Source organism: Gobius niger, assembly GCF_951799975.1.
Source record: "Gobius niger genome assembly, chromosome: 15".
NCBI classification, from domain to species: Eukaryota; Metazoa; Chordata; class Actinopteri; order Gobiiformes; family Gobiidae; genus Gobius; species Gobius niger.
The window spans coordinates 4,774,231-4,799,022 of record NC_136866.1 but is presented as its reverse complement, the minus strand read 5'-3'; the positions used below and the strand labels follow the sequence as shown (position 1 = coordinate 4,799,022).

The following is a 24,792-nucleotide window of genomic DNA, read 5'->3' as shown; positions in this document are numbered from 1 at the left end:
AGGGGGAACTATATTGTAAGGCGTAATAATACCAGGAGTAGTTCGAAATCCGCGCAGTAATCTTCACTTTACTGTGTGGATGCCAAACTACTCCTGGTATTATTACGCCTCACAATATATACGTGATTCAAGGCACGGGTGAAGACCAGACAGGTCCTAAAGAACTCGTCAAAGCTAAGGTAAGAACATATCTCAGTATGTAAAAACGGTGGCCTATTCCTTTAAAGGGGCTAGATGCAAGTTAGCCATTTTATACTCACTACTGCCACCTCAGGTCATACATGTAACTGCACCTTCTATATTAAGCTCGTGCATGACGGCAATTCGGCCTGAAGTGACACCATTTTGAGTGACAAAGTGAGGAAAAAGATCCATGTAGATGACTTTTGTTGGTCTTAGCTTTCAAATGAGTTGTTTCACTGGCCTATTGCTGGGTTGCAGGTTCTAGAATATGGTGATGTCATCGGGCCCAACGGGGGGCAGGAGCCAGTTTTTCCTATTAACAGCATTACACTTTCACAAGTCGTAGCTAAAAAGAAAATATTTGAATTAAAAAAATGATCCATGATCTCTCTGTACAAGACCAAAAATGTCCTCAAAAACAAAATCATTTTTCCTCTATATAATACTATAGGCCTTTAGAACGCTGTGATGTCACCTGCAACCCAGCAATAGGCTGTGACTTTATGGATTTGGGCAAAGCTTAACTGGAGGAAATGCACTTGGTTAAGGTGGGGATTAAGAGGTTAATGGGGCTGTCAGACGTCAGACCTGCCATTAATCCGTTTTGCCACTAGGGGTCTCATGTTTCTTCTTTGTGCCAGTCCTCAGCTCAGAATAATTCAATAGCCGATTTAGTTCAAATTCTGCGGTGAGCATATTGTTTTCCTTTCTTTCGATACGATACAACCCCGGCTCACATTATTGGTGTAACCTCTTCTTGAACGCAGCACAAGCCTGGGGTTCTTAAACTATGAAGGAATTTCAGCTTCGTCGTAACCAAAGGGCACAGTTGTTGTTAATTAACAGGAAGCCACGAGAATCTGTTAAATGAGCGCAATTTGTTGGAATGAGGTCTAATAAACAGAGCTGTATAAAGATGTGGTCAGACGCAGCATTAGATGGCCCGCTTTATAGGCTGTTCAATGGACCCTCCAGGGCCTCGGTTTGCAATGGGGTCTTTTCATTGAAACAAGGTTACTACGTGTTTATGAAGTTTGGTAGGGCAAGCATTCCGTGATCTATCAAAAACAATGCAACATTTCAGATTCACTATTGTGTATTTGAGTTAGTTCAGAAGCTGTGCCCATCTCCCAATCTTGAGCCCGCTTTTGTCAGGACTACTCCAAGATGATTGCCTATTTTATATGTTTTTTAGGCCGACGGGGGAAATCGGTGCACCTGGAAAGAACTCAACCAGACATTAACCTCTTAACGCCAGCCTTAACCAAGTGCCTTTTCTCCAGTTCAGCTTTTTTGCTTCGTTTTTTGCATAAATTTAATAATTCGAGATTGCCGGTGTTCCAATTCAGCCTCATTCATTGTAAAGGTCCCGAGTCGTATGTGAAACCTACATGGCTGCTAAATCCCCTCCTACGAAGCCTGTTACTTAAAGGAATAGGCCACCGTTTTTACATACTGAGATATGTTCTTACCTTAGCTTTGACGAGTTCTTTAGGACCTGTCTGATCTTCCCCCGTGCCTTCAGTCACGTAAACACAGCGCAGACGGCGTTAGCATTTAGCCTCTCCCTCTCTCCTCTATAGCTCCAAAACAGGTCAAGATAGAAGCTACCAAGCTCTTCCACATTTTCCCTATTTAAATATGGTTACGTGAAGTGTTCCACTACAAAGTATAATTACACAAAATTAAACAATGTGGATTTTCTAAGCGGATAAAAGGGGGAACTATATTGTAAGGCGTAATAATACCAGGAGTAGTTCGAAATCCGCGCAGTAATCTTCACTTTACTGCGCAGTAATCTTCACTTTACTGTGCGGATGCCAAATTACTCCTGGTATTATTACGCCTTACAATATAGTTCCCCTTTTATCCGCTTAGAAAATCCACATTGTTTAATTTTGTGTAATTATACTTTGTAGTGGAACACTTCACGTAACCATATTTAAATAGGGAAAACGTGGAAGAGCTTGGTAGCTTCTATCTTGACCTGTTTTGGAGCTATAGAGGAGAGAGGGAGAGGCTCAATGCTAACGCCGTCTGCGCTGTGTTTACGTGACTGAAGGCACAGGTGAAGACCAGACAGGTCCTAAAGAACTCGTCAAAGCTAAGGTAAGAACATATCTCAGTATGGAAAAACAGTGGCCTATTCCTTTAAGCCATTCTAGGGAGGTCTGAAGTCCCATTGGAACGTTGTCTACCAAGTGTCTTTTGGAGTCGCCCCTTACCAGAAGGGGGTGGTATTACAGCAACGTCAGCTCCCACGAGGACCATAGAGAAGAACGTTCCTTGCCCATTGGTTTTTTGTCACACATTTGCCCCTTTTTCGCTCTTTCGTTGCATTTTCATCCTTGTTCTTCGCCAAACTGGAGAAAATGTGCTCGGGTCAGATGGGGGTTAAAGGAATAGGCCACCGTTTTTACATACTAAGATATGTTCTTACCTCACTTTAGACGTGTTAATATATCCCCGTCTGGTCTTTGTCCGTGCGCTCTGTCACGCAAACGGAGCACATACGCAGCCTCTCCCACATGTCACATAGCTCCAAAAAAGCTCACGATAGAAGCTACCAAGCTCTTCCACGTGTTCCCTATTTAAATAAAGTTACGTGAAGTGTTTTCATGCAAAGTATATTTACCCAGAAATGTAGCATGTCGATTTTATAAGCAAATAAAAAGGGGGACTATATTGTGAGGCGTAATGATACGAGGAGTAAAACGTCCGCGCAGTAACTCCTAAAGGTTATTGACGGAAGTGAGCGGGGGAAGTCTTTAGGAGTTACTACGCGAACGCTGTGCTCCTCGTATCATTACGCCTCACAATATAGTCCCGCTTTTTTTTGCTTATAAAATCGACATGTTACATTTCTGGGTAAATATACTTCGCATGAAAACACTTCACGTAACTTTATTTAAATAGGGAACACGTGGAAGAGCTTGGTAGCTTCTATCGTGAGCTTTTTCGGAGCTATATGACATGTGGGAGAGGCTGCGTATGTGCTCCGTTTGCGTGACAGAGCGCGCGGACAAAGACCAGACGGGGATATATTAACTCGACTAAAGTGAGCTAAGAACATATCTTAGTATGTAAAAACGGTGGCCTATTCCTTTAAGAGGTTAAATGACAAAATCCACACAGAAAGGGCCCAATCCAATCTGGATATCGAACCCGGGATCGTCTTGTTGTGAGGCCCGAGCCCATATGGCACAATCTCAAGCTCAAACGTGCAAAACATTGTAAATCTTCGGTGGAGGCCAACTGCGGTTACTATATTCTTTACTACTTACGTTTCCAAAGTCAGATGTGAATTGTTGAGGTGCACATGAAACAAAAGAGCGGAGTTACCTGCCCGCCTAGTAAAACATCCGCACTATTAATACTGCCAACTTCCACATGTGCCCACCGGGATACCCTCTATTACAATATACCACTGCTGAACCAGGGTGGGCCTGTCGTATAGCTGCTCTCCCTGTGGTCTGCTTATAGAATTCAAGACAACCAATGTTTCTCAGTTTTTATGTTCACAATTATCTCCCGATGATGACGGAGCGGAGGGCATGGAGAGGCTGAGACGGCGCTAATGGTGAAGGGAAATGGAAAAGTTGCAGCACATAGTTAGAATCATCAGGATAAAGTTACAAATAACAGCACAGTGTCAATAACAGCAGAAAACAGTCTGCAAAGCTGGAAAGGGGTAACGGTAGGACAGTGGCTGTAGCTCCCGGGTTCAATATCCTGGCCAGATGGAACCGGTCTGTGTGGAGTTTGCGTGTCCTCCTAGTGTCATGGACAATGAACAAGATGCTCTCACAAGATCTGGAAATGGGTCCTGAGATGACCAGGTATAAGTTTTGGCACTGAACTCCTGCTGTGGCCAAAGTGCGCTAAAGCGAGACTAACATGACGGAACAGACGCTGGCCTCTGATTGGCAAACGAGAGAGTGGACAGCCCTCACTATTAACATGCAGGTCATACGGATTTAATATTTCACGACATGAAACGGGCTGTTCTAAAAGGGGATTTTGCCGATATTAGCATTGAGCCGCTGTTAGCGCAACTTTGGCTGCTGTTAGCATAACATTTCCATGTTGTTTGCCTCCATAGTTCGTCTTTTAGCTGCTTCTCTCCTCTAGTATTAGCCTTGGCATCTCTGAATGATTCCATAACCCCTCCAGAAGTCAGCATTTGTTCACATTTGTTCACATTGCAACACTTTTGATGACGTCCGGTACAACTTGCTCATCTATGGGGGCGCCGCCCACAACAACTGCAGTTGTGTATTGTGTCCTGGGTAGACTCGATACAAGAGCACATAGATCATGGCGTGTGCGGTAGAACCGTGTTCAGAGCCGTGGGAAGATATTTTAGTTAGGGGGCGCTGAGGGACAAAATTTACCCCCAAAATACTTTTTCTGTGCATAAATCCTATTGATTAACCACTTAACTCCCGCCTGAACCGAGAGCATTTTCTCCAGTTCACCTTTACCCAAATCCTGTAGGCCAGTGTAACACCTCATTTGAAAGACCTACAAAAATAAATTGATCTTTTTCCTCACATCAGATTTTTTTTCATCACTTTTTTGTTGGGCTGTCGTCTCATTTTTGTCAAACTTTCATGACTTTTTCGTAAATTTTTTCTCAATTTTTTGTCAAATTTTTCTCACTGTCAAATTTGTGTCCATTTTTGTCATTTTTTGTACATTTTTTGTCACTTTTTCGTCAATGTTTTCTCACTTTTTTCACATTTTCATCCTTGTTTTTTCGTCTCAGTTTTGTTGCTATTTTCACACCTTTTTTCCAGAAGCTTTTGGACTGGGGGTAAAGCTGGAGAAAATGTGCTCGGTTCAGGTGGGAGTTAAGGGGTTAATATTGCCTGCAGTTCACAAACTATCCACCAGGGGGGGTGCTGCAGCGCCCTCAGCACCCTGGGTTCCCACGGCCTTGACCGTGTTCAGTGGAAAGGTGGCTTTACTAAGGCACTGGTTAACTCACCTTAACCAAGCACATTTTCTCATGTTCTGCATTACCCAAATCTTAAAGCTTCTTGGCTGTGTAACGCCTCATTTGAAAGCTAAGACCTCCAGAAGAACGTTGTTGCCGTATTCTCGTCACTCTTTTGTCATATTTTTAAATGCATTTTTGTTGTTTTTTCATCACTTTTTTGTCGCTTTTTGGATGCTTTTATTGCTGCGTTCTTGTAACTTTTTTTGTTGCTTTTTCATCACTTTTTTGGCACCTTTTTTATTGCGTTTTGTAACTTTTTAGTCGTTTTTTTGTTCCATTTTCACCTTGTTTCCGTTGCTATTTTGACGCTTCTTTCAAAAAGCTTTTAAATCTGGGTAATGCCAAACTGGAGAAAAGATGGGGGGTTAAGGGGCTAAAGGATGGGGTAGTTTGCAACAGCCAAAAACGGTTGCACGTTCTATGCTGCGCAACACGAGGCCGACATGACAAGGAATCGACTGAAACAGCTGCATGTGACGAAAACCTCTGGGAAAACATCAGCCCAGACGCTGCACACACTGGCACAGTTGTCTCCCTCTAGCACAGCGTCTCCCATGCGTATATGCAGCACATTGTGGGCTGACACACTGAATCCTCACTCGCACATATATATGTATGTAGGTCAGTGCTGCAGTGAGCCGTAGTAGAGGGATTTCTCGTCCATCGCTCTGTATTAAAGCTCTGAGAGAGTCACAGAAGGTTCGCACGCGAGCTCCTCCGGCTGGGGATGCACTCACCGCACTGGTCTGAAAATAGACCACACTAGTGCCTTAAAAATGATGATTCATGCAAAATAAAATAAAATAAAAATTGATTGAGTCTTCTAAGGCTCGGATTAAAAGCTTAGTGGCCTTTCTGGGTTGGATGCAGTAAATCTTCAGCTGCCCGGTGTGGTAGTGTGCATACTGATTTGGCAGACTTTACAGTAGAGATGATGCCATTTCTGCAGGTTTGGGACCGGCACCAGCTGTCTTGATTTGAAGGCTTTGAGAGATTAGTTGAATTTGTTTTCTTTCTGATTTCCCTGCTGTAATCCTACCTATCTATTCTCCTGAGGTCATCACTGTCCTATTCTCCTGAGGTCATCACTGTCCTATTCTCCTGAGGTCATCACTGTCCTATTCTCCTGAGGTCATCACTGTCCTATTCTCCTGAGGACATCACTGTCCTATTCTCCAGAGGTCATCCCTGTCCTATTCTTCAGAGGTCATCCCTGTCCTATTCTTCAGAGGTCATCCCTGTCCTCTTCTCCTGAGGTCATCACTGTCCTATTATTCAGAGGTCATCACTGTCCTCTTCTCCTGAGGTCATCACTGTCCTATTCTCCTGAGGTCATCACTGTCCTATTCTTCTGAGGTCATCACTGTCCTGTTCTCCTGAAGTCATAACTGTCCTATTCTTCAGAGGTGATCACTTTCTTATTCTCCTGAGGTCATCACTGTCCTATTCTCCTGAGGTCATCACTGTCCTATTCTTCAGAGATCATCACTGTCCTATTATCTTGAGGTCATCACTGTCCTATTATCTTGAGGTCATCACTGTCCTCTTCTCCTGAGGACATCCCTGTCATGCTTGTAGTCATTTGCGTCCCTCCATGTGTGCTGTGTTCACATGTTTGCCTGCCCGGCGCTGTCATGTTTTGTTTTCCACACATGTCCACGTGATCGGCGCGAGCCACGACTGGGCTGTTCATCCATTTAATCTGCAGAAGGAGACTGAAGGAGACAATAGGGCTGGGAACCATTCTTTTTTTTTTCGTTTTAACGATACTTGGTTGTCGATACCGATACCTGCACCGATACTTTTCCGATACCTATATGCTAAAGTATTGGTCACGTAAAGCCAGAAAACAGAACAATAGTGTTTGGAAGATCTGCAAATTTACAGCATCGGGGTTAATCTCCAATGTTAAGAAATGTGTGAAAAATGGGTGACGCTTTGGGGGAAAATGAGGGGGAAAATTGGGAGATAATGTGGCAAGAATAAAGAAAAAAATTGGCAAAAATATGGACAAAATGGGGAAGAAATTGGAAAAAAAATGAGGGGGAGAAGTAAAATGTTAGTCATAAAAATTAGCAATAAGAAATAGGGTGGAAAATTCAGAAAACCAGAAAAATGTGGGGGGGGAAAAAAGATCAATATAAAAGTCACTTCCTTTTAACAGTATCAAAACTTGGATCTAAAGAGAGATGATTTTTTTTTTTGGTTCCTGCTTTCGATACTTAAATGTTTTCGATACTTGTTGTACCTAAACGTTTTTTTTCCAATACCAGACTGGTATCGTTTAACTGTACCCGGTCCTACAGACATGGGCTGGTTCATTGCTTTGTGCATGGCTTTTCATTGTTGCTGAGACCATTCTGTCGCTGAACTGAATTTCTATCCCGGGTGCATGACCGGGCTTTTTCCTCCCTCTGCCACAGAACACCCCCCCGCTGCCTTCCTGTAGATTTGATTAGCGCACTCTCATCAGCCCGAAGCCCTTTTACTGTATGTGTCGTTAAAAACAGCAGCCACTGACTAAAGATGAGTCAGCGTTTCGAGTCACTGTCGAGTCACGTTGCAGTCTTGAGCGGAGGAGCGCAGGAACAGGGGCAAGAAACAAGGCCATCCTCGGGCGGGACAAAACACATTCGCCAAGTCGCTCATGTGCAAAAGTAGAGCAGCTGCAGAGTCTTTTTTTTATTTTATTTTTACTCACGTTCAGTCCTTTTTACCTCCCATTAAAACCCATTGTGCTGCCGTTTATGGGTTCCTTCTGCGAGTGGAACATTTTTCTTCTTAACAATAAACAGAAAAAAAACAGAAACAAAGAAGGAGAAAACAACAGCAAAACAGATAGATAAATAGTTAAATCAATAGCGTAAAATAAAAACAAATAAATACATACAATAAAATAATAATAAGATAATAAAGGTCTTAATTTGTGTCAGCAGTGTGAATTTTGCAACCTCCTGTATAAGCAGATATGACACAAATATGAGTTTCTACACATATATATACACACATTCCCACTATTTTTGGTTTCATACAACAAAACACGGGTACGGTATATCTGCACATAGATTATTATTATTTTGTCAAGGTTTAAGTTTAGCACCCTATTCATTTAGATTATTTTTACATGAAACTCCAGTTAATTTTTTTGTTTTATATATTAATTTAGCTTAAACTGCATCAATTATCTATATTATATTGTATAGTATGAGTAAGTCTGAGTCTCTAGCATATTTTTTTTTTTTTTTTTTACTTGCCAAAATCCAATAATTGTTCACATCTTATTTTCAGTCCATATCAATACATGTTATTGCCTGCCATCCGTGTCCAAAATAGTCTTTAAAGGAATAGGCCACCGTTTTTACATACTGAGATATGCTCTTACCTCACTTTAGTCGAGTTGATATATCCCCGTCTGGTCTTTGTCCGTGCGCTCTGTCACGCAAACGGAGCACATACGCAGCCTCTCCAACATGTCATATAGCTCCAAAAAAGCTCACGATAGAAGCTACCAAGCTCTTCCACGTGTTCCCTATTTAAATAAAGTTACGTGAAGTGTTTTCATGCGAAGTATATTTACACAGAAATGTAGCATGTCGATTTTATAAGCAGATAAAAAGGGGCACTATATTGTGAGGCGTAATGATACAGGAGCACAACGTCCGCGCAGTAACTCCTAAAGACTTCCCCCCCGCTCACTTCCGTCAATAACCTTTAGGAGTTACTGCGCGGACGTTTTGCTCCTCGTATCATTACGCCTCACAATATAGTACCCCTTTTTATTTGCTTATAAAATCGACATGCTACATTTCTGTGTAAATATACTTCGCATGAAAACACTTCACGTAACTTTATTTAAATAGGGAACACGTGGAAGAGCTTGGTAGCTTCTATCGTGAGCTTTTTTGGAGCTATGTGACATGTGGGAGAGGCTGCGTATGTGCTCCGTTTGCGTGACAGAGCGCACGGACAAAGACCAGACGGGGATATATTAACTCGTCTAAGGTTAGGTAAGAACATATCTCAGTATGTAAAAACGGTGGCCTATTCCTTTAAGGGGAGACCGGTCGCTTACGAAATTGTCCAAAGTTCCATCCAGTGCATTATGTAATCTTTCGTATGGTAACAGTGTCAAGAGATAAAGTAGGAGAGTGTTCTCTAATCCAGACTTGTAGTATGGAGAGGCGAGCGGCGTACAACATTATGAGCATTGGTTTCGTTTCCGGCACATTTTTTGTTGTTGGCGTTGGCGCTGCTTCAGTAACTAAAATCTATGTTTGTATTTCTCCAAGGGTAAGTGAAGATCTGGTTTTATCCGAATGCTTCATCTGGTCAACGGGGTCTGTGATTGATTGCACCAGCACAAGAGGTGACACAAACAGAACTGGGGGAAAAACAAGTTGATAAATGAAATGGTCTGGAGCTGGAAGAAGAAGTCTCATCTGCAGCCCTGATTGTCCTAAAGTTGGGGCAGACTGCAGTATCTTCTATTTTATTTTGCGATCGTGCATATGAGAAGTGGAGGGTGCCGAAACTTTAGCCAGCCATGACCATAACAAATGGGCTAAAGGCCGCGTGATACTTGAGAACTTTTGAGTGCAATATTATCCACAACTAAGTAACACATTCACAAGAGGACGAGAAGAAGAATTAGCTTCAAATTCAGCTGCCAGTGTGACAAAACGAAACTCACTCCTCTCTTCTGCCCCCCAGGAGTGGACATCCTGAAGCTGGTGGCGGCTCACGTGGGCTCGCAGTGGATCGACCTGTACCAGTCGCTGGCGAACGCGACAGAGCGCGAGGTGGCCGCCTTCTCCAACGGGTACTGCTCGGACCCGGAGAGAGCCTACGCGGCGCTGCAGCACTGGACCATACGGGACGGCGACGCCAACCTGGCCAAGCTCATCAACGCTCTGCACCGGCACCGGCGCATCGACGTGGTGGAGAAGGTGCGCTGCGTCATGGAGGACAACCCGCAGGTAAACGCCTTCAAATGGAATCGTTAGTCTAGAAATTTGGTTGCGATCCGCTATGGGGGCGACAGTTGGTAGAGCGGGTCGTCTCGCGATCGGGAGTTTGGGGGTTTGAATCCCAGCTCCTGACCTTGGGCAGGACACTTCACCTACCTTGCCTCCAGGTTCCTTGCTGTAAAGCGCTTTGGGCCTGATGAAGGTAGAAAAGCGCTACGTAAGTTGAGACCATTTTACCATTTATTTGGTTGCATTTGACTTACCATACCAACTTTATTTATAAAGCACTTGAAAAACTGTACAGCAGTGTTAATTTCGTCGACTATAATATTTAGTCTTAATTTTAGTCAAAGTGATATTTTGGACGACTAAAATTGGACTAAAACTAAATTTAAAGTTTTTCATGAGACTAAAACTATGACTAAAATGTCCAGATATTTTTGTCGACTAAAATAAGACTAAATAAAAATGAAAGGGAGAGACTAAAATCATCCAAACTTCTATTGACCGTCTGAAAGAGCCTCAGATCATGTAAATTCTCTGCCAAAGGATCAGCTCTGAGCTTTGTTCATGTGGAGCAGCTCCATGAAGCAGAGGAACAAGATTAAATATGATTATAATGAATATTATAAATGCAAAGTCGACTAAATTAGTCTTAAATTTAGTCGACTAAAACTAGACTAAAATTGAAGCTATTTTTTCGACTAAATCTTGACTAAAATTACATTACATTTTCGTCAAAAGACTAAGACTTAAACTAAATTAAAATATGTTGTCAAAATGAACACTGCTGTACAGTTGGCCAAAGTGCCGCACACAGAAACAGATACAAATATTTACAGTAAAAAATATGAGGAAAAAAGTACAACAACAACAGCAGGCAACATCAATTTGCGTTAAACCCCAGAGAAAAAAGGTGCGTTTTTAGGAGAGATTTACCAGCATAAAGGCCTTTACAGTAATCCAACCTGGTCGTCACAAAGGCATGTATTACAGTCTCAAAATGCTGCCTTGATAAAATGGACTTCAATTTTGTGGCTTGACGACTGTGTTGATTTGTTTCTCAAATTTGTGTTCAGGATCCACTCTTACACCCAAATTGGAAACAACCGGCTTGATGAAATCCGACAAAAAGCCAAGGTCGGATTTGCTGAATTTGTTTGCCTGTATGTCCAAAGAAACTTTCAATTTCAGCCGAACAGAGCACAAATGTTCCACCTGATCTTTTCTGTTGATGATTTGCACACCATCACGACTCTCCATATATCTGCGGGTTTTAGTCAATAACCTTTGTCAGGTAAGAACAATGATTCATCTTACGTAGCGCTTTTCCAGATGCTCCAATTCGTTGTTTTAATTTCCTGCATACGAGGCTCAAACTGTCGGATGAAAGAGGAAGGGAGGAGACTTTCTTTTTTTGTGTGTGGCAAAATTAGTATGCTTTGTGTCTAGCTTGACAGACTGCTGATGGGGCTGAGACGCTTAGGAAAAACAAATCACAGTCTTTCAGTCTCTTTCTGTCCGGCTTCTCCTTCCCCTGCTCCTCCTCGCACACGTGTCGAAAGGGCTTTCACCGGATCGTATTCAGCAAACAGCTCACATGTTGGACTAATGGGGCCCTCCTGAGTGCAGCGGGACTGTACGTTCAGAGGGCGCCGGCACATTTTGGACACAGTGTCTCTTTCATCGCAGTCCGCTCCTCGCCACTCGTGATGTAACGCGGTTTAATCCACTCCTTTGACCTTCGCCGCGCAGTTCAAGGTCACGACTGCACAGGCCTGGGTTTGTCCTGCGTACCGAACGGTTCGTTATTCAAGCCTGTGTGTCCGAGCGGCCGGCCTCTTAATTAAGGCTTTCGTCACGTCTTAATAATCTGCTTATCTTTGTTGCTGTTATCGCTGTTGGTTTGTTTCCGTTCCATCAAATTACATCAGATAGGGAACAATCTGTGTGCCCTTGCGCATATGAGCTAAAGTCACTGGTTTTCATATTCCCTTATATAAGCTGGAGTACCTCATTTTTGTTGGGTTGTTGAGTGTAATCTGTTCGCAGCAGTCGCCTATCAAGCTCCTTCAATGTGGTTCTCATCAAGGCAAGGCAAGGCAAGTTTATTTGTAGAGCACAATTCATACACAAGGCAATTCAAAGTGTTTCACAGCTGCATAAATATAAGAAAACAAATACAATCAATAAAAACATCAACATAGAATTAATCAATTACAGTAAGAGGCAAGAGTGTAGATAAAATACTTCCACTTATATGCATTTTTAAGTCTTGTTTGGACTCGCCCTGTTTTGAGCACTATTTTTAAGTCTTGTTTTGACTTGCTCTGTCTTGAGCACTATTTCACTCTGTCTTGAGCACTATTTCGCTCTGTCTTGAGCACTATTTTCAAGTCTTGCTGTGGCTCGCTCTGTCTTAAGCACTATTTCACTCTGTCTTGAGCACTATTTCACTCTGTCTTAAGCACTATTTCGCTCTGTCTTAAGCACTATTTCGCTCTGTCTTAAGCACTATTTCGCTGTCTTGAGCACTATTTTTAAGTCTTGTTTGGACTCGCTCTGTCTTGAGCACTATTTTTAAGTCTTGTTTGGACTCGCTCTGTCTTGAGCACTATTTCGCTCTGTCTTAAGCACTATTTCACTCTGTCTTAAGCACTATTTCGCTCTGTCTTGAGCACTATTTCGCTCTGTCTTAAGCACTATTTCACTCTGTCTTAAGCACTATTTCGCTCTGTCTTAAGCACTATTTCACTCTGTCTTAAGCACTATTTCGCTCTGTCTTGAGCACTATTTCGCTCTGTCTTAAGCACTATTTCGCTCTGTCTTAAGCACTATTTCGCTCTGTCTTAAGCACTATTTCGCTCTGTCTTGAGCACTATTTTTTATTATCAAGGTTTCACTTTTCTCCCACTGGGGTTTCTGAGCTTTTCCTCTCTCTTGTTCGTGTGTTTAATAACATCAGCATCTGACGTAGTTACAAACAGTGCGTCCCAGATGAGCGGAGGCCTGTCATCGCTTTGATGGAGCTATTATTATCTTGCACCAGATTGATGGATGCGTCTGTCACTTTCTTTCGACTGGAGGGCCGCCGGGAGCTTTCTCTGCGCCGTTGGTAAAGCCTCTTCTGCGGTTGTTGTTCGGTTTCTCCAATATTGAGACACGCATTCGTGCACCCTGAAGATAAACGCCCCAGCCATGAACAGAGCTTCTCTTCGTCGCAAAGAAGAGGAGTGCGTTACGTTGGAGAAACTAAACAACAACTGTAGAAGAGGCTTTACCAGCACCGCCACCACAGTGAAAGGTAAAGAGCTGTGATCAGGTGAGAGTGGGGGTCATTACAGCTGTACTAAGTAACTTGTTTACCTTAATAAATCCTTTTCGTAGTCGCTCTGGGGGTAATACAAGTGTTAATGAGATGATTGGGGGGGTCTTTTATCTCCCCCTGGTGTCTCTGGCCAGAAACCACAGTTGCAACGTTCCTGCAGCGGGTCGGAGGCGCAACACACAGGGGCGGACTGGGACTAAAAAACGGCCCTGGACACCCTTAACCGAGTGCATTTTCTCCAGTTCAGCTTTACCCAAATCTAAAAGCTTCTCGACCCGAAGAGCAACAGTGTAATGCCTGATTTGAAAGCTAAGACCTACAAAACTTTTTGTCACGTTGTCGCCACATTTTTGTCATGTTTTTCGTTGCTTTTTCGTCACTTTTTTGTTGTGTTTTCGTCTCTTTTTGTCATGTTTTTGCCACGTTTTTTTGTCACTTTTTTCTTGCTTTTCTGGCACATTTTTGTTCCGTTTTCATCCTCTTTTTCGTCGCTATTTTGATTCTTTTCTTTTAAGCTTTTAGATTTAGGTAAAGCTCGATTAAGGCAAGGGATAAGAGGAGAAAATGGAGAGGCCAGACCGGTGGCCCGAGAGCCAGTGGCCCTTCTGTGCTCTTCCAGAATGGACATATGGCCAGTCCGCCCCTGGCAATACACACTAATAGAATCACGAAGAAGAAGCTTGCAGGCTAACGCAAAGCTAACTGTGGGCTAGCACCACTTAGTCAGTATGTACAGCCAAGTTTGAGTGAAAAAAAAAACATCTCCATTGTGTAATTGAATGTACAATATCCCTCTCTTCCTCGGTCTTTTCTGTCAGCGTAGAATTGACTCTAACGGACAATTAATGCGGAAAAAAACGCAACATGCAGTGGCGCTTATGGCCTCAAGGGGCATGAGTTACTTAGTACTGCTTTAAGACTGAAACTCAGGTGAGAATAAGGCTATATGTGCAATAGGTGCCCCTCTGAAAATGAGTTTCTTAATCTCAGTGGGACTGTCCTAGTTAAATAAGGCCAAATAAATAAGCCTTAAATCAATCAAAGTTTATTTCTAGAGCCCTTTACAACAACACTTGGCAGAGCAAAGTGTGTTCCGGAAAAACATCAGAGAAAAACATCAACATTAAAGGACCAGATATAAAAACACAGGCAAAACAGGATTAGAATCTCAAGGTCTTTTCGTCCACCATGAAAAGTTGCATAAAAGTGATGACGTTATATAAGCTGTGTCGAGCCATATAGAATGACAGGCGTGTAATCCCTACTCCTAGAATGAAAATGTTAGATGAAATAAAATGTATCTGCAAGGAACTTTTTCATTGTTTCATTATGAGCCTTCTGTGCGGAGCTAATGAAGCAATCAGGGCTGAAGCTCCAGCTCGCCCCATCTGAAGGGTGGGGCCAAAACCAGACATCTGACAGTGATAAATGAAACTCAATGTGCTACTATCTATCAGGATTATAAAACACACAATTTTAATGACAAGAAAATGATTTTGTTTTCAAGTATTTGGTATTTTTCTTTTGTAAACAAATATTGATAATGGCCGGTAGTCACAAAATAAAAGAGAAAAAACTGAAAAGATGTGACATAACAATCATAGAAGAGACATCATAATAAAACAATGTCTCATCTATGATTGAACAAAGCAGGGTAAAAACAAAACAAGACACTAACAAACATATACATACATGTTGTAGACTTTGGGAAGTCTATAAGCAAAATGAATGGTATTTTTGGTGGGCATTTCATGAGACCTTTAATGCTTCTAGGCAGTAGCTGGATGAAGTCAGATGGGGATGTTGATGTTTTCACTCTAAGTCGGTGTTCATTTGGCAAAGTGCTGAAAACACATGCAGCAATCAATAGGTCAGAATGGTAATCTTGGTAAATTGGTGCGTTTTACTGTGGGTTTCCGAGTAATAAGGTTCAAATGCAGAAGCCGAATGGAAAACCTATTGAAAAAAAACAAAACGATAGGCTTAGATTATGCAAATTCACTGCTCCACCTAATGATAAATCAAATGTTAAAGGGGGGGTATTATGCTTTTTTCAATCACATAGCACCAGTCTATATCACAATACAATGATGACCAAACCTTCAGTTGGTCTGTAAATGCAGTAAATTAGAATAGCTGCCTTGTTGCTCTCTCAAAATGGCTGTATCGAATGTCTTGAAATAGGCCTCTGTCTCTTTAAGAACCTCTGAGCCTTTCCGACACGCCCCCTCCACACGCTGTCTGTGGCATCAGTGGGGAGGGGGTTCTGCTGAGGAGCAGTGGTTGGTTACTCGGCTGGTGACGAAAGCTCGGAGGCGTCTCCAGGAGGTGGGGGCGTTCCTAGGAGGACTCAGGCAAACCTATCCCTAAAATGGCCGCCATCAGAGTTTTTACAGATTACTCAAAAATACGTGAATGTGCCAAGGCAACACTTCAGGCACGTTTTTAATGAGGGAATGACAGAATAACATGATGGAAAGCTTGAAAAAGTCGATTTTGCATAATACCCCCCCTTTAAATAGTACAATTTTTGCATTAAGGATCTGATATTATATGCACGTAAACCCCTAAATGATGTTTATGGGTTCATGTACATATGCCGACCCCAGAACCTATTTAACAATGTTACACTGTGGGCAATGGCCACTTAGATGCAGGGCTGGACAGTCGCAGTAGGTGGTTCCTTCGCAGTCTGGTCCAAACCGGCTCAGGATCTGTGGTACGGCGATCCCCTGCTCCCGACAGTTTGCCCCCAGGCAGTGGCACAGAAGATTAGGTCAAATAAAGAGGAGAAATGTCCTTATGGGGACACTTAAGTTAATTTGCAGTTGAGATCATTGTGTCATGTTGGGACCACATGCAGACTTCAATCAGAAAGTTTGTTTACCACCTATGTGTGTGGCCCATGATGTCATTGCAAATCAATTATTTTTTGTTGTTGGAGTGATCTAGCAGTTTATGAAAACCGGCAATTATTGTGCCTTTTAGTCTAGCCCAAATACACCAAACCTTTATCATCCATCCAACCTCAGCCACAAACCTCCTCCATCCACCATCAGTAATTTCAGTCTAAATGGGTGTATATGACTCCGACCCCATTAGTCCACACTGTAATAAAAGAGATCTAACCACATCCAGGAGATTTTTTTTGGGGGGGAAACAACGACGATTTCCCAGAAGCATTTCAGATCTGTTGAAAATGGAGATGACAGAGATTAGTGTGCAGTATATTTGGGCATTTATAACCTTCCCTAAAGCCCACTAAATGTCACCGTGGTACGATGTGATGAGAGAATGCCATCATAAACTTTGTTCTTCTTTTAGACTCGCGTAATGGCTTTGAGTTTAAGGGTAATTCCGGTTGTGAGAGACTTGGCTGCAGCGGTTTCACCTTATTAATCAAAGTGGTCCACCCCCAGTCTCTTGTGGTCCTCAAGCAAAGTCTTTCTGAAGTAAGAGAACGTGGCTGGATCTGGAAAAAAAGAAGAAGAAGAAGAAGTTTCCAGGATGATGAACTTATTCAGCTGTTTGATAGCATCAAATGTCATAGAGGGGCAGATACCGTAAATTCTCTAATACTGGCCTGTATTCCATTAGCGGCCGGGTCTCTAACAGTGGCCGGGTCTCTAACAGTGGCCGGGTCTCCGACAGAGGCCGGGTCTCCGACAGAGGCTGGGTCTCTGACAGTGGCCGGGTTCGCTGCTGGCGGAGGCAAATTAAAGCCGGTCTCTAAAACAGGCCGGAGCTTTTATTAGAAACGATAGCGGTAGAAATATTCCCCATGTTAGGAATTTGTCTCATACTGGTGTAAATGAAAACTCACGTGACGGAAGTAACAAACGGGAACCCGGGCCGATGGAGACGCTGCGGAGGAGCGTAACTTTGACACAGATTTAGCCACTTTTCAAACCTCCTGTGACGATATTTGGAAACAGGGGGAGAGTTGTGTGACCCTCCAGGGTTTTAATAAAGTCTCCATCGCGTCTTCAAAGCACGTCCGGCTGCTCCGTGTGCAGGTCAGTCCCACGCCTCAAAATAACTCCTCCCATTAGCGCGAGCGTCTCGTCTTCTCTCGGGTCAGTCTCATGATCGATCACAAACACAAACGCTCCGTCTAAACTCGCCTTTTACACAAGATAACAACAAATAATCCGGTCCGCGGTAAAAACGACACAGAAACCTGCAGTGACATTGATGTCAAAGCTCCGCTAACAGCAACGAAACACTTCCTGTTGTCCCGACAAAATAAAAGGCGTCAATGTTCCGGCCGCTGGGAGAGTGTTTGAAATGTTAATTAATAAATGAACCTAATATTTTAGGTGCAAATGGACACAAATCTCGTTTTTCTTCATTTTCCTGGTCGTCCGTTTTGCTCAAATAGAAATAAAGGCCTGTCTCTAATTGTGGCCTGGTTCCAATAAAGGCCTGGTCCTAGATGCCCTCGAGTAAATAAAGGCCCCGGCCTATATTTGAGCATTTACGGTACTTAATCCTACATAATGAAAACTCTTGGTATGTTTCAATCTCATCTATATGTAGAGTGAAGATGTCATATATTGGATGACTTGTTTTCTGGTCTCTTACAGTCTGTCGTGCTTCTTTTATGTGGATGATTGAAAACTGGAAGTATAAATACAACTTGATTCCATTTGATCAAATTATTGGTCATTTCCCCCTAAGTGCCTCTAAACTGTTGCTCGTGCTGCAGCGAGAGAGGAGGTGTGCCGATCACATGTCCAGAGTGAGTGACAGAGCCCGTTTGTGTACACAGTGGTGCAGTGTGTCTGTGTTTATATAAGGGAAAGTAATGTTACAGATAGAGCAGTGTAATGTAAGGCTGAGACAGAGCTAAGTAACTTGTTTACCTTAATAAATCTTTTCGTAGTCCCTCTGAAGGCAATACAAGTGTTAATGGGATGATTGGGGGGTCTTTCATCTCGCCCTGGTGTGTCTGTCCAGAAACCCACCATTGCAACTTCCCTGTCTCCGGATCGGAGGCGCAATGCACACTTATATAATCATGAAGAAGAAGCTAACAGGCTAACGGACAAAGCTAACTGCGGGCGAGCACCACCTTCACCTCTTAACCCCATTTGCTCTAATTTGGCTTTATCCAAATCTAAAAGCATCTTGTCAAAAGCATCAAAAGAGCAACAAAAATGAGGATGAAAAAAGCAACAAGAAAGTGACACAAAAGTGACAAAAACAAGTTGGCAAAAAAAGTGACAAAACTGCAACAACACGACAATATAATGAGTGTTCTTTTAATGAGGCGTTACACTGTTGCTCTCCAGTCGAGAAGCTTTTAGATTTGGGTAAAGCACTTGGTAAAGGCGGGGGTTAGAGGTCAATTAGAGTGTAAAAAAAAATGTATCTCCATTGTGTCTTTGAGTTGTGGCACAATGTACAATATCCCTCTCTCCCTTAGTCTTTTCTGTCACCATAGTATTGTACTCTCACGGACAATTAATAAGTAAAAAAAAAATGTTTTACATGCAGTGGCGCTTATGGCCTCTAGGGGCATGAGTTACATAGTTCTGCTTTAAGTTGATCCATCACAAACTGCAGTTTAAATGATTTGAAGGGGGACCATTATCTATCAAGATGCATTTTTATATGAACAAGATGTAAACACTAGATGATTTGATTCAAAGCGATGTTAGGGTGTTACTGAGGTTGTGCACCCCAATCATCAACAACATGAATTATGGATATCTGCCCCCGGCTTTCAATGTAATGTGTACATCATCAAAGCCTTGAGCTTGAATGCAGCCTATTGTTTGTAGTGACCTGTGGCGCTGTGACCTGGGCCTGCTGTTCTCCTACCGAGGAAAACACGAGCCGCTCTCATGAGCTCATCCCCCAACCAGTTGATACTGGTTCAGCCACAGCTTCAGCACCGGACACTGGGGAGGAGTGAGCGCAGGCACCGCATATGACTAACATGTAAACCAGGGAGAAGAGAGTGAAGGAAACATAAATGAAGCCTTACTATCTTCTTATTGATAATATATTTGTAACAATCTTATTTATTATTTATTATTCAACATTTTGTGATTATTTTTGTGACATGTGTTTTTCTATACGTCTGGGAAATAAAAATTGTTCCAACTGAACTGATCATGAATTCATATTTAGTTGATTGGTTTGTCTATTTAAAGATTTAACATTCAAAAAATGATCATAAACTATGCAGCATTTCATTGTCTGTGCTTCCCTCATGTGTCAGTTGAAAGTACTACACCTAATCTGATACCACTTTTGTGTAGCCATAGAATACATATGTCTAACGTTACTCGGAAAATGAGTGTTTAAAGGTATACAGGAGGATTTTCCCGAATTTTAGGAAAGAACCGCCCTCTCCACTTTTTATATATTTTAGTAAAATATATGATTACATTAACAGAATTTTCAGATGAGAAGCTTGGTCTGTCCAGCCACACAAACCTTTTCTGCTTGAATATCTAGAGAAATCCAACTGTAACGTTCCCAAAACCCTTGTCCAGCATCACCTTGTTTCATAAATGGAGCATCTTTATGGTGCGCAACGCTCTACCTGCCTCCGAGGAGGAAGAATCTCCCAAAAACACTCTGGTCTTGTTTCTCTCTTCTGAAGCCTTTCTCTTCTTCTCATACACTTCGAAGACACTTTTTCTCTTGCGACCCTCTGCCATTTTCAAACGACTCGGTGCGTTCTGTGAGCAGCAATGAATGGCTAACAGCGTAACTCACATAGGCCTGAAAGTGTGCAGAAATTAACAAGGGGCGAGCACTCACGACGGCCTTACGTAGGCATATCACCAGAATGAGTGACAATTAGGAGGACCAATCGTCTTGATGATCCACCCGGAAATAGAACATCCTCCGCTATACCTTTAATTCCAAATATTATTATTGTTTACATCATCGTTGAATATAATTGTGGCTGCTCCGCAACTTTCTAACTCCTCGTTTCTGTTTGTCCACAGTTTGACCTGAACCAGCTGATGCCCTCCGCCAGCGGCAGCCAGAGCCTCAGTCCCGTCCACAGACCGCTGGGGACTGCGGGCAGCGTGGGGGGCAGCAGCAGCAGCGTGGGCGGGTGCAGCGTGGGCGGAGGCAGCTCTGGTGGGGCCAGTGTGGGCGGGGCCAGCGGCGTGGGCGTGGAGCCGTCGCCCATAGACCGCGCCAAGGGCTTCTTCCCCGACGAATCGGAGCCGCTGCTGCGCTGTGACTCCACCTCCAGCAAAGACTCCGCCCTCAGCAGGAACGGCTCCTTCATTACCAAAGGTGAGAACACTTTTCTTTAGGACACATTCACTCCTGCAGTTACTGTCACATCACCAAGATTGTGGATTCAATGTGTTTAAAGCACAGTATTTAGCATACATATCGGGTGTATTTGTTGGTGAAAACACTTTTAAAGTCGACGCCTCAAGCCTGACTTGTACCTTTGCTGGAAGAGGAACATCACCAGCTCATCTACAGGTGGCCATACAGAATATAAAAGGGGTTTGGTCCTCTTTGCTATATGTTGATATGTTGTTTTGAGCTTTACAACAGTTTACCTTGTGACATAACTTTGCTTAGTATGTTCTGCAGTGTGGCTTTAAAGTACACATTTCAAAACCTCAGTATTTTTATCACTATTTATTTTTTCCACCTATTCCAAGTTCAGAAGTAAAATGTGGTTAGTAAGATACTGATAAGATAAGGTAGTGTTTTCCACAACCATTTAAAACAGTGTCTCACAATGGCACCAGTGTTGTTGAAAATAACAGACTAATTCTTGGCTGACCTGTACATACACACACATGGTGACGTTTCCAGAAAGGATTAGGTTTCAAGTGTAATTATGTGTCTGCCTTGAGAGAAATATGTCTTGGAAAAAGGGCGTTGCTGCATTTCGAAAACACACACAATAAAAGTCCTATTGATAGATAAAGAAAGCTCCGACTTCATAAAACCCCGGCCATGTGTTCAGTCTGCCATCCAGTGGACATTGCGTAAATTGCATAATTCAAACATCATGTTATATATCTCAGCTGTATACTTAGCAACTTGAATTTTCAGTCTTGTCTTTTTTTTTTTCTTATCTATCCCTTCATTGTCATTCTAGTTTTTTTTGTTTGTTTTATTATTATTATTTTTTTAAACTTTTTTTTTAATTCAATTTTTCATAAGGCGAGACGCTGCAGGTGAATAGGGAAAAAATGTATATTTACAGATATCAATTTGAAACTTTTGCTGTCGATCACTGGCATAAATGTGAGAAAAAAATACTTTGCAAGTTTTCTGTCATTTTATCTTTTCATATAAGAACAAGGTGTTTTATGCCTAAAAATGCCCCAAATCTTTTCAGCGACAAAATCTGAATAATGGATAGAGCTACATTCAAATGTATGGTTTCATTTTATTGATGAATGAGTTGCCAAGATTTTTTCAGAGGGGATTTAGGATTTCTTGTTTAGTTTTAAAATAAGCTGTTTTTTAGTGGAAAAATTAGTAAAAATGTAATTTTCGCCTCATTTTTTGACATTCAAAACTCAATAAATGGGGCTTAAGGGATTAGATAATAAAAAATCCCTCTGAAAAAATCTTCCAAATATTGTTCAGTCCAAGGCTGGAAAATTTGAAGTCTATAAGTCCTACTGATGTGGACATAGTGTCGCCACAATGACAGAAAAATGTGTTTTGAGAAAAAGGCCCTTGAAATTTTGTTCTCCCATATAAGTTTATGGGTAACCATTGAATCACCGCAATATTTGAACATGTTATTGTGAAAATTAGGCATATTTTCTGTTTCCGGGTGAAAGCTTGTATGTTCAGAGACCAATTTGGCCCAAAACCTGAAAACTGAAAAAATTGAGTTTTGCCTGTAGATATAAAACACAAACACTGCCAGTGCCGTACAGCAAATATTTCTTATCAATCCACACCACTAGATGAAATACTTATAGAGTAAAAGCAACTGTCCGTCAGTTCTTTGAGTGCGCAGGTTGAGTCCTCCTCTGTTTGATATGTTCAATAAAGGATCCCCATATTTTTGTAAGTTTATCATGTTTGCCAGACAAATTATATCGAATCTCCTCGAAGTACAGACAAGACATCACATCATTCAACCATATGTAATAACGAGGTGGCGTGGTGGCCTTCCACTCCTTTAACATGACCCTCACAGCTTGTTGTAGGGACTTACACTACAAAAAGTGAATATGAAGCATTGGCTTAAATGACCTGAATTGAGGAAATGTTTCTTGTTTTGAGCGGTTTTCACTCATTTAGACACTTTTCCTGATCGGACCAAGTTTACTTTGCTTGTTTGAGGACATTTCAGACCAGTTCTAGGGTAAATCTCGCTTGAAATAAGAAAGTAAAATTGCCAATGAGATAAGACCAATTTTCTTACCCAATTGGCAAAGAAAATGACCTGAAATAAGAACGAAATGCATCGAAACGAGTCAGAAACATCTCAGAACAAGTGAAATAATCTAGGACAAATGCCCAAGAACTTCTTAACTAGTCAAAACAACTAAAATTTGGATTATTGTACTCAAATTGAGATGTTTATACTGATCTAGTTAAATACTTTTTGCAGTGCTTAGAATATAACAAAGTTTGATCTGAACAACCGAGTATCACTATTAAAATGCTAGGTGTAATCGTTTGCTTGTATATGGTACTATACAAACTAAAAATTTGTGACCAAAAGTTTTTAAAAGTGGGACAGAAAAAAAATAAAAGTCCTAGCGTACCATCACTTGCTTTACATTTGTCACACAATGATGAAATCGAAGGGAAAAGTCTATGCAGCCTAGTTTTAGAATAATGTAAATGATGTATGACTTTTAACTGTATTCTCATTCTAGTCTTGACTTGGGCATTTTCGTATGACTTTCTCTGCTGTGACATCAGGCTTATTCTTCATTAAATATCCGGGCTTTTGTTTTTGGCAGAGAAAAAGGACACGGTGCTGCGTCAGGTGCGCCTGGACCCCTGCGACCTGCAGCCCGTCTTCGACGACATGCTGCACATCCTGAACCCGGAGGAGCTGCACGCCCTCGAGCAGATCCCCAGCGCGGAGGACAAACTCGACCGCCTGTTCGAGATCGCGGGAGTCAAGAGCCAGGAGGCCAGTCAGACCTTGCTGGACTCGGTCTACAGCCACCTGCCAGACCTGCTCTAGACCCCATTCAGACACGGTCCAGATTCAATCCAGTCCTGCTCAAGACCTGTCGCAGACTCAGTCCAGACCCTCTCAATACCTGCTTCAGACACCTCAACACTCCCCTTTTTCCTGCACCCCAAAACCTTTATGCCATCGGTGCACAAAGCTTTCTGCAGGAAACAGCTTCTGTTATTTTAGGTGGTATGTCAACCTTGAATGAGGACATGGCTGCGATTTTGATCCCTTTAGCTTCATATTATCTTTGTTTAAAACATACAAAAGCACTTTCTATATTCTCCAGGTGATGGCCTCATGCTAAACGGGGATTTTTAAAACGTCTGCTACTCCATTTAAATACAGTATAAGCTATATTTATGGACAGCACTGTTTAGTGGAGTCATTAATGGACGATTAATAATTATTAGAGAATCACTACCGCGTAAGTGTAGTGTGAACTTAATATTATGTTATGTGCCTAAACTTGACGGAACACCTTTTCTGCGTTGTTGTTTCTGTTTTACTGCATTAGGCCAGCAGATGGCAGCACTGGCCTTGGTGCCACTCTCAAGGCAAAGCAATACCTCTGAAACGCCACCTCTGACGTGGCTTTGTCTTGAATTAAATCTTCTGGTTTGATACAGCGCTCTTAGTTCTGTTCTGTCACAATGGGGTTGTATTGGATCGCAAGAGATAGCCAGTAGATTCATGAAATAAATATATGCAGACAATGTTTTCTTTCTATCTGTGGTATAAGAAACCACTTTTTTGCCTTTTTAAAACGTTTTTTTCTGTTTTTTTTATTTTTTTGTGACCTATTTCGAAATGTAGGTCATTGTGGGTCAAGTGCCGGTCAACAGAACAACAGGTGTTCAAACTAGTTTTTCCTTTGTGCCATCACTCATGTCATGTCAATATAGGGTTGTCTGAGATAATACTTCACAGAGCCTCCTCAACTTCCCATCAAATTATAACGCTTCTTGCAAACAGGACTATCTACTATCTCTCTAATCTAATCTAATCTAATCTAATCCCTATGAGGATTCTGAAGTGTCTTCTGTATTTTATTTCTCTATGAAGCTGACAAAAAAAAACCTCTTTCTCCCAGTACTTTTTTTCTGTTACACCCAGTGTTAATTTTGACAACATATTTTAATTTAGTTTTAGT

General features: G+C 42.0%; 1 protein-coding gene across 1 annotated transcript in view; it reads left to right on the top strand.

Moving 5' to 3' along the window:
- The window catches only part of tnfrsf21 (tumor necrosis factor receptor superfamily, member 21), a 47,871-nt gene extending 23,395 nt beyond the window's left edge, over nt 1-24,476 (top strand). The window contains exons 4-6 of the mRNA XM_079571810.1: nt 9,896-10,161; nt 20,449-20,749; nt 23,416-24,476. Of these exons, the coding sequence (XP_079427936.1) occupies nt 9,896-10,161; nt 20,449-20,749; nt 23,416-23,645 (797 nt within the window). The 3' untranslated portion in view covers nt 23,646-24,476. The remainder of the gene's footprint in view (nt 1-9,895; nt 10,162-20,448; nt 20,750-23,415) is intronic.
- The last annotated feature ends 316 nt before the right edge of the window (nt 24,477-24,792 follow it).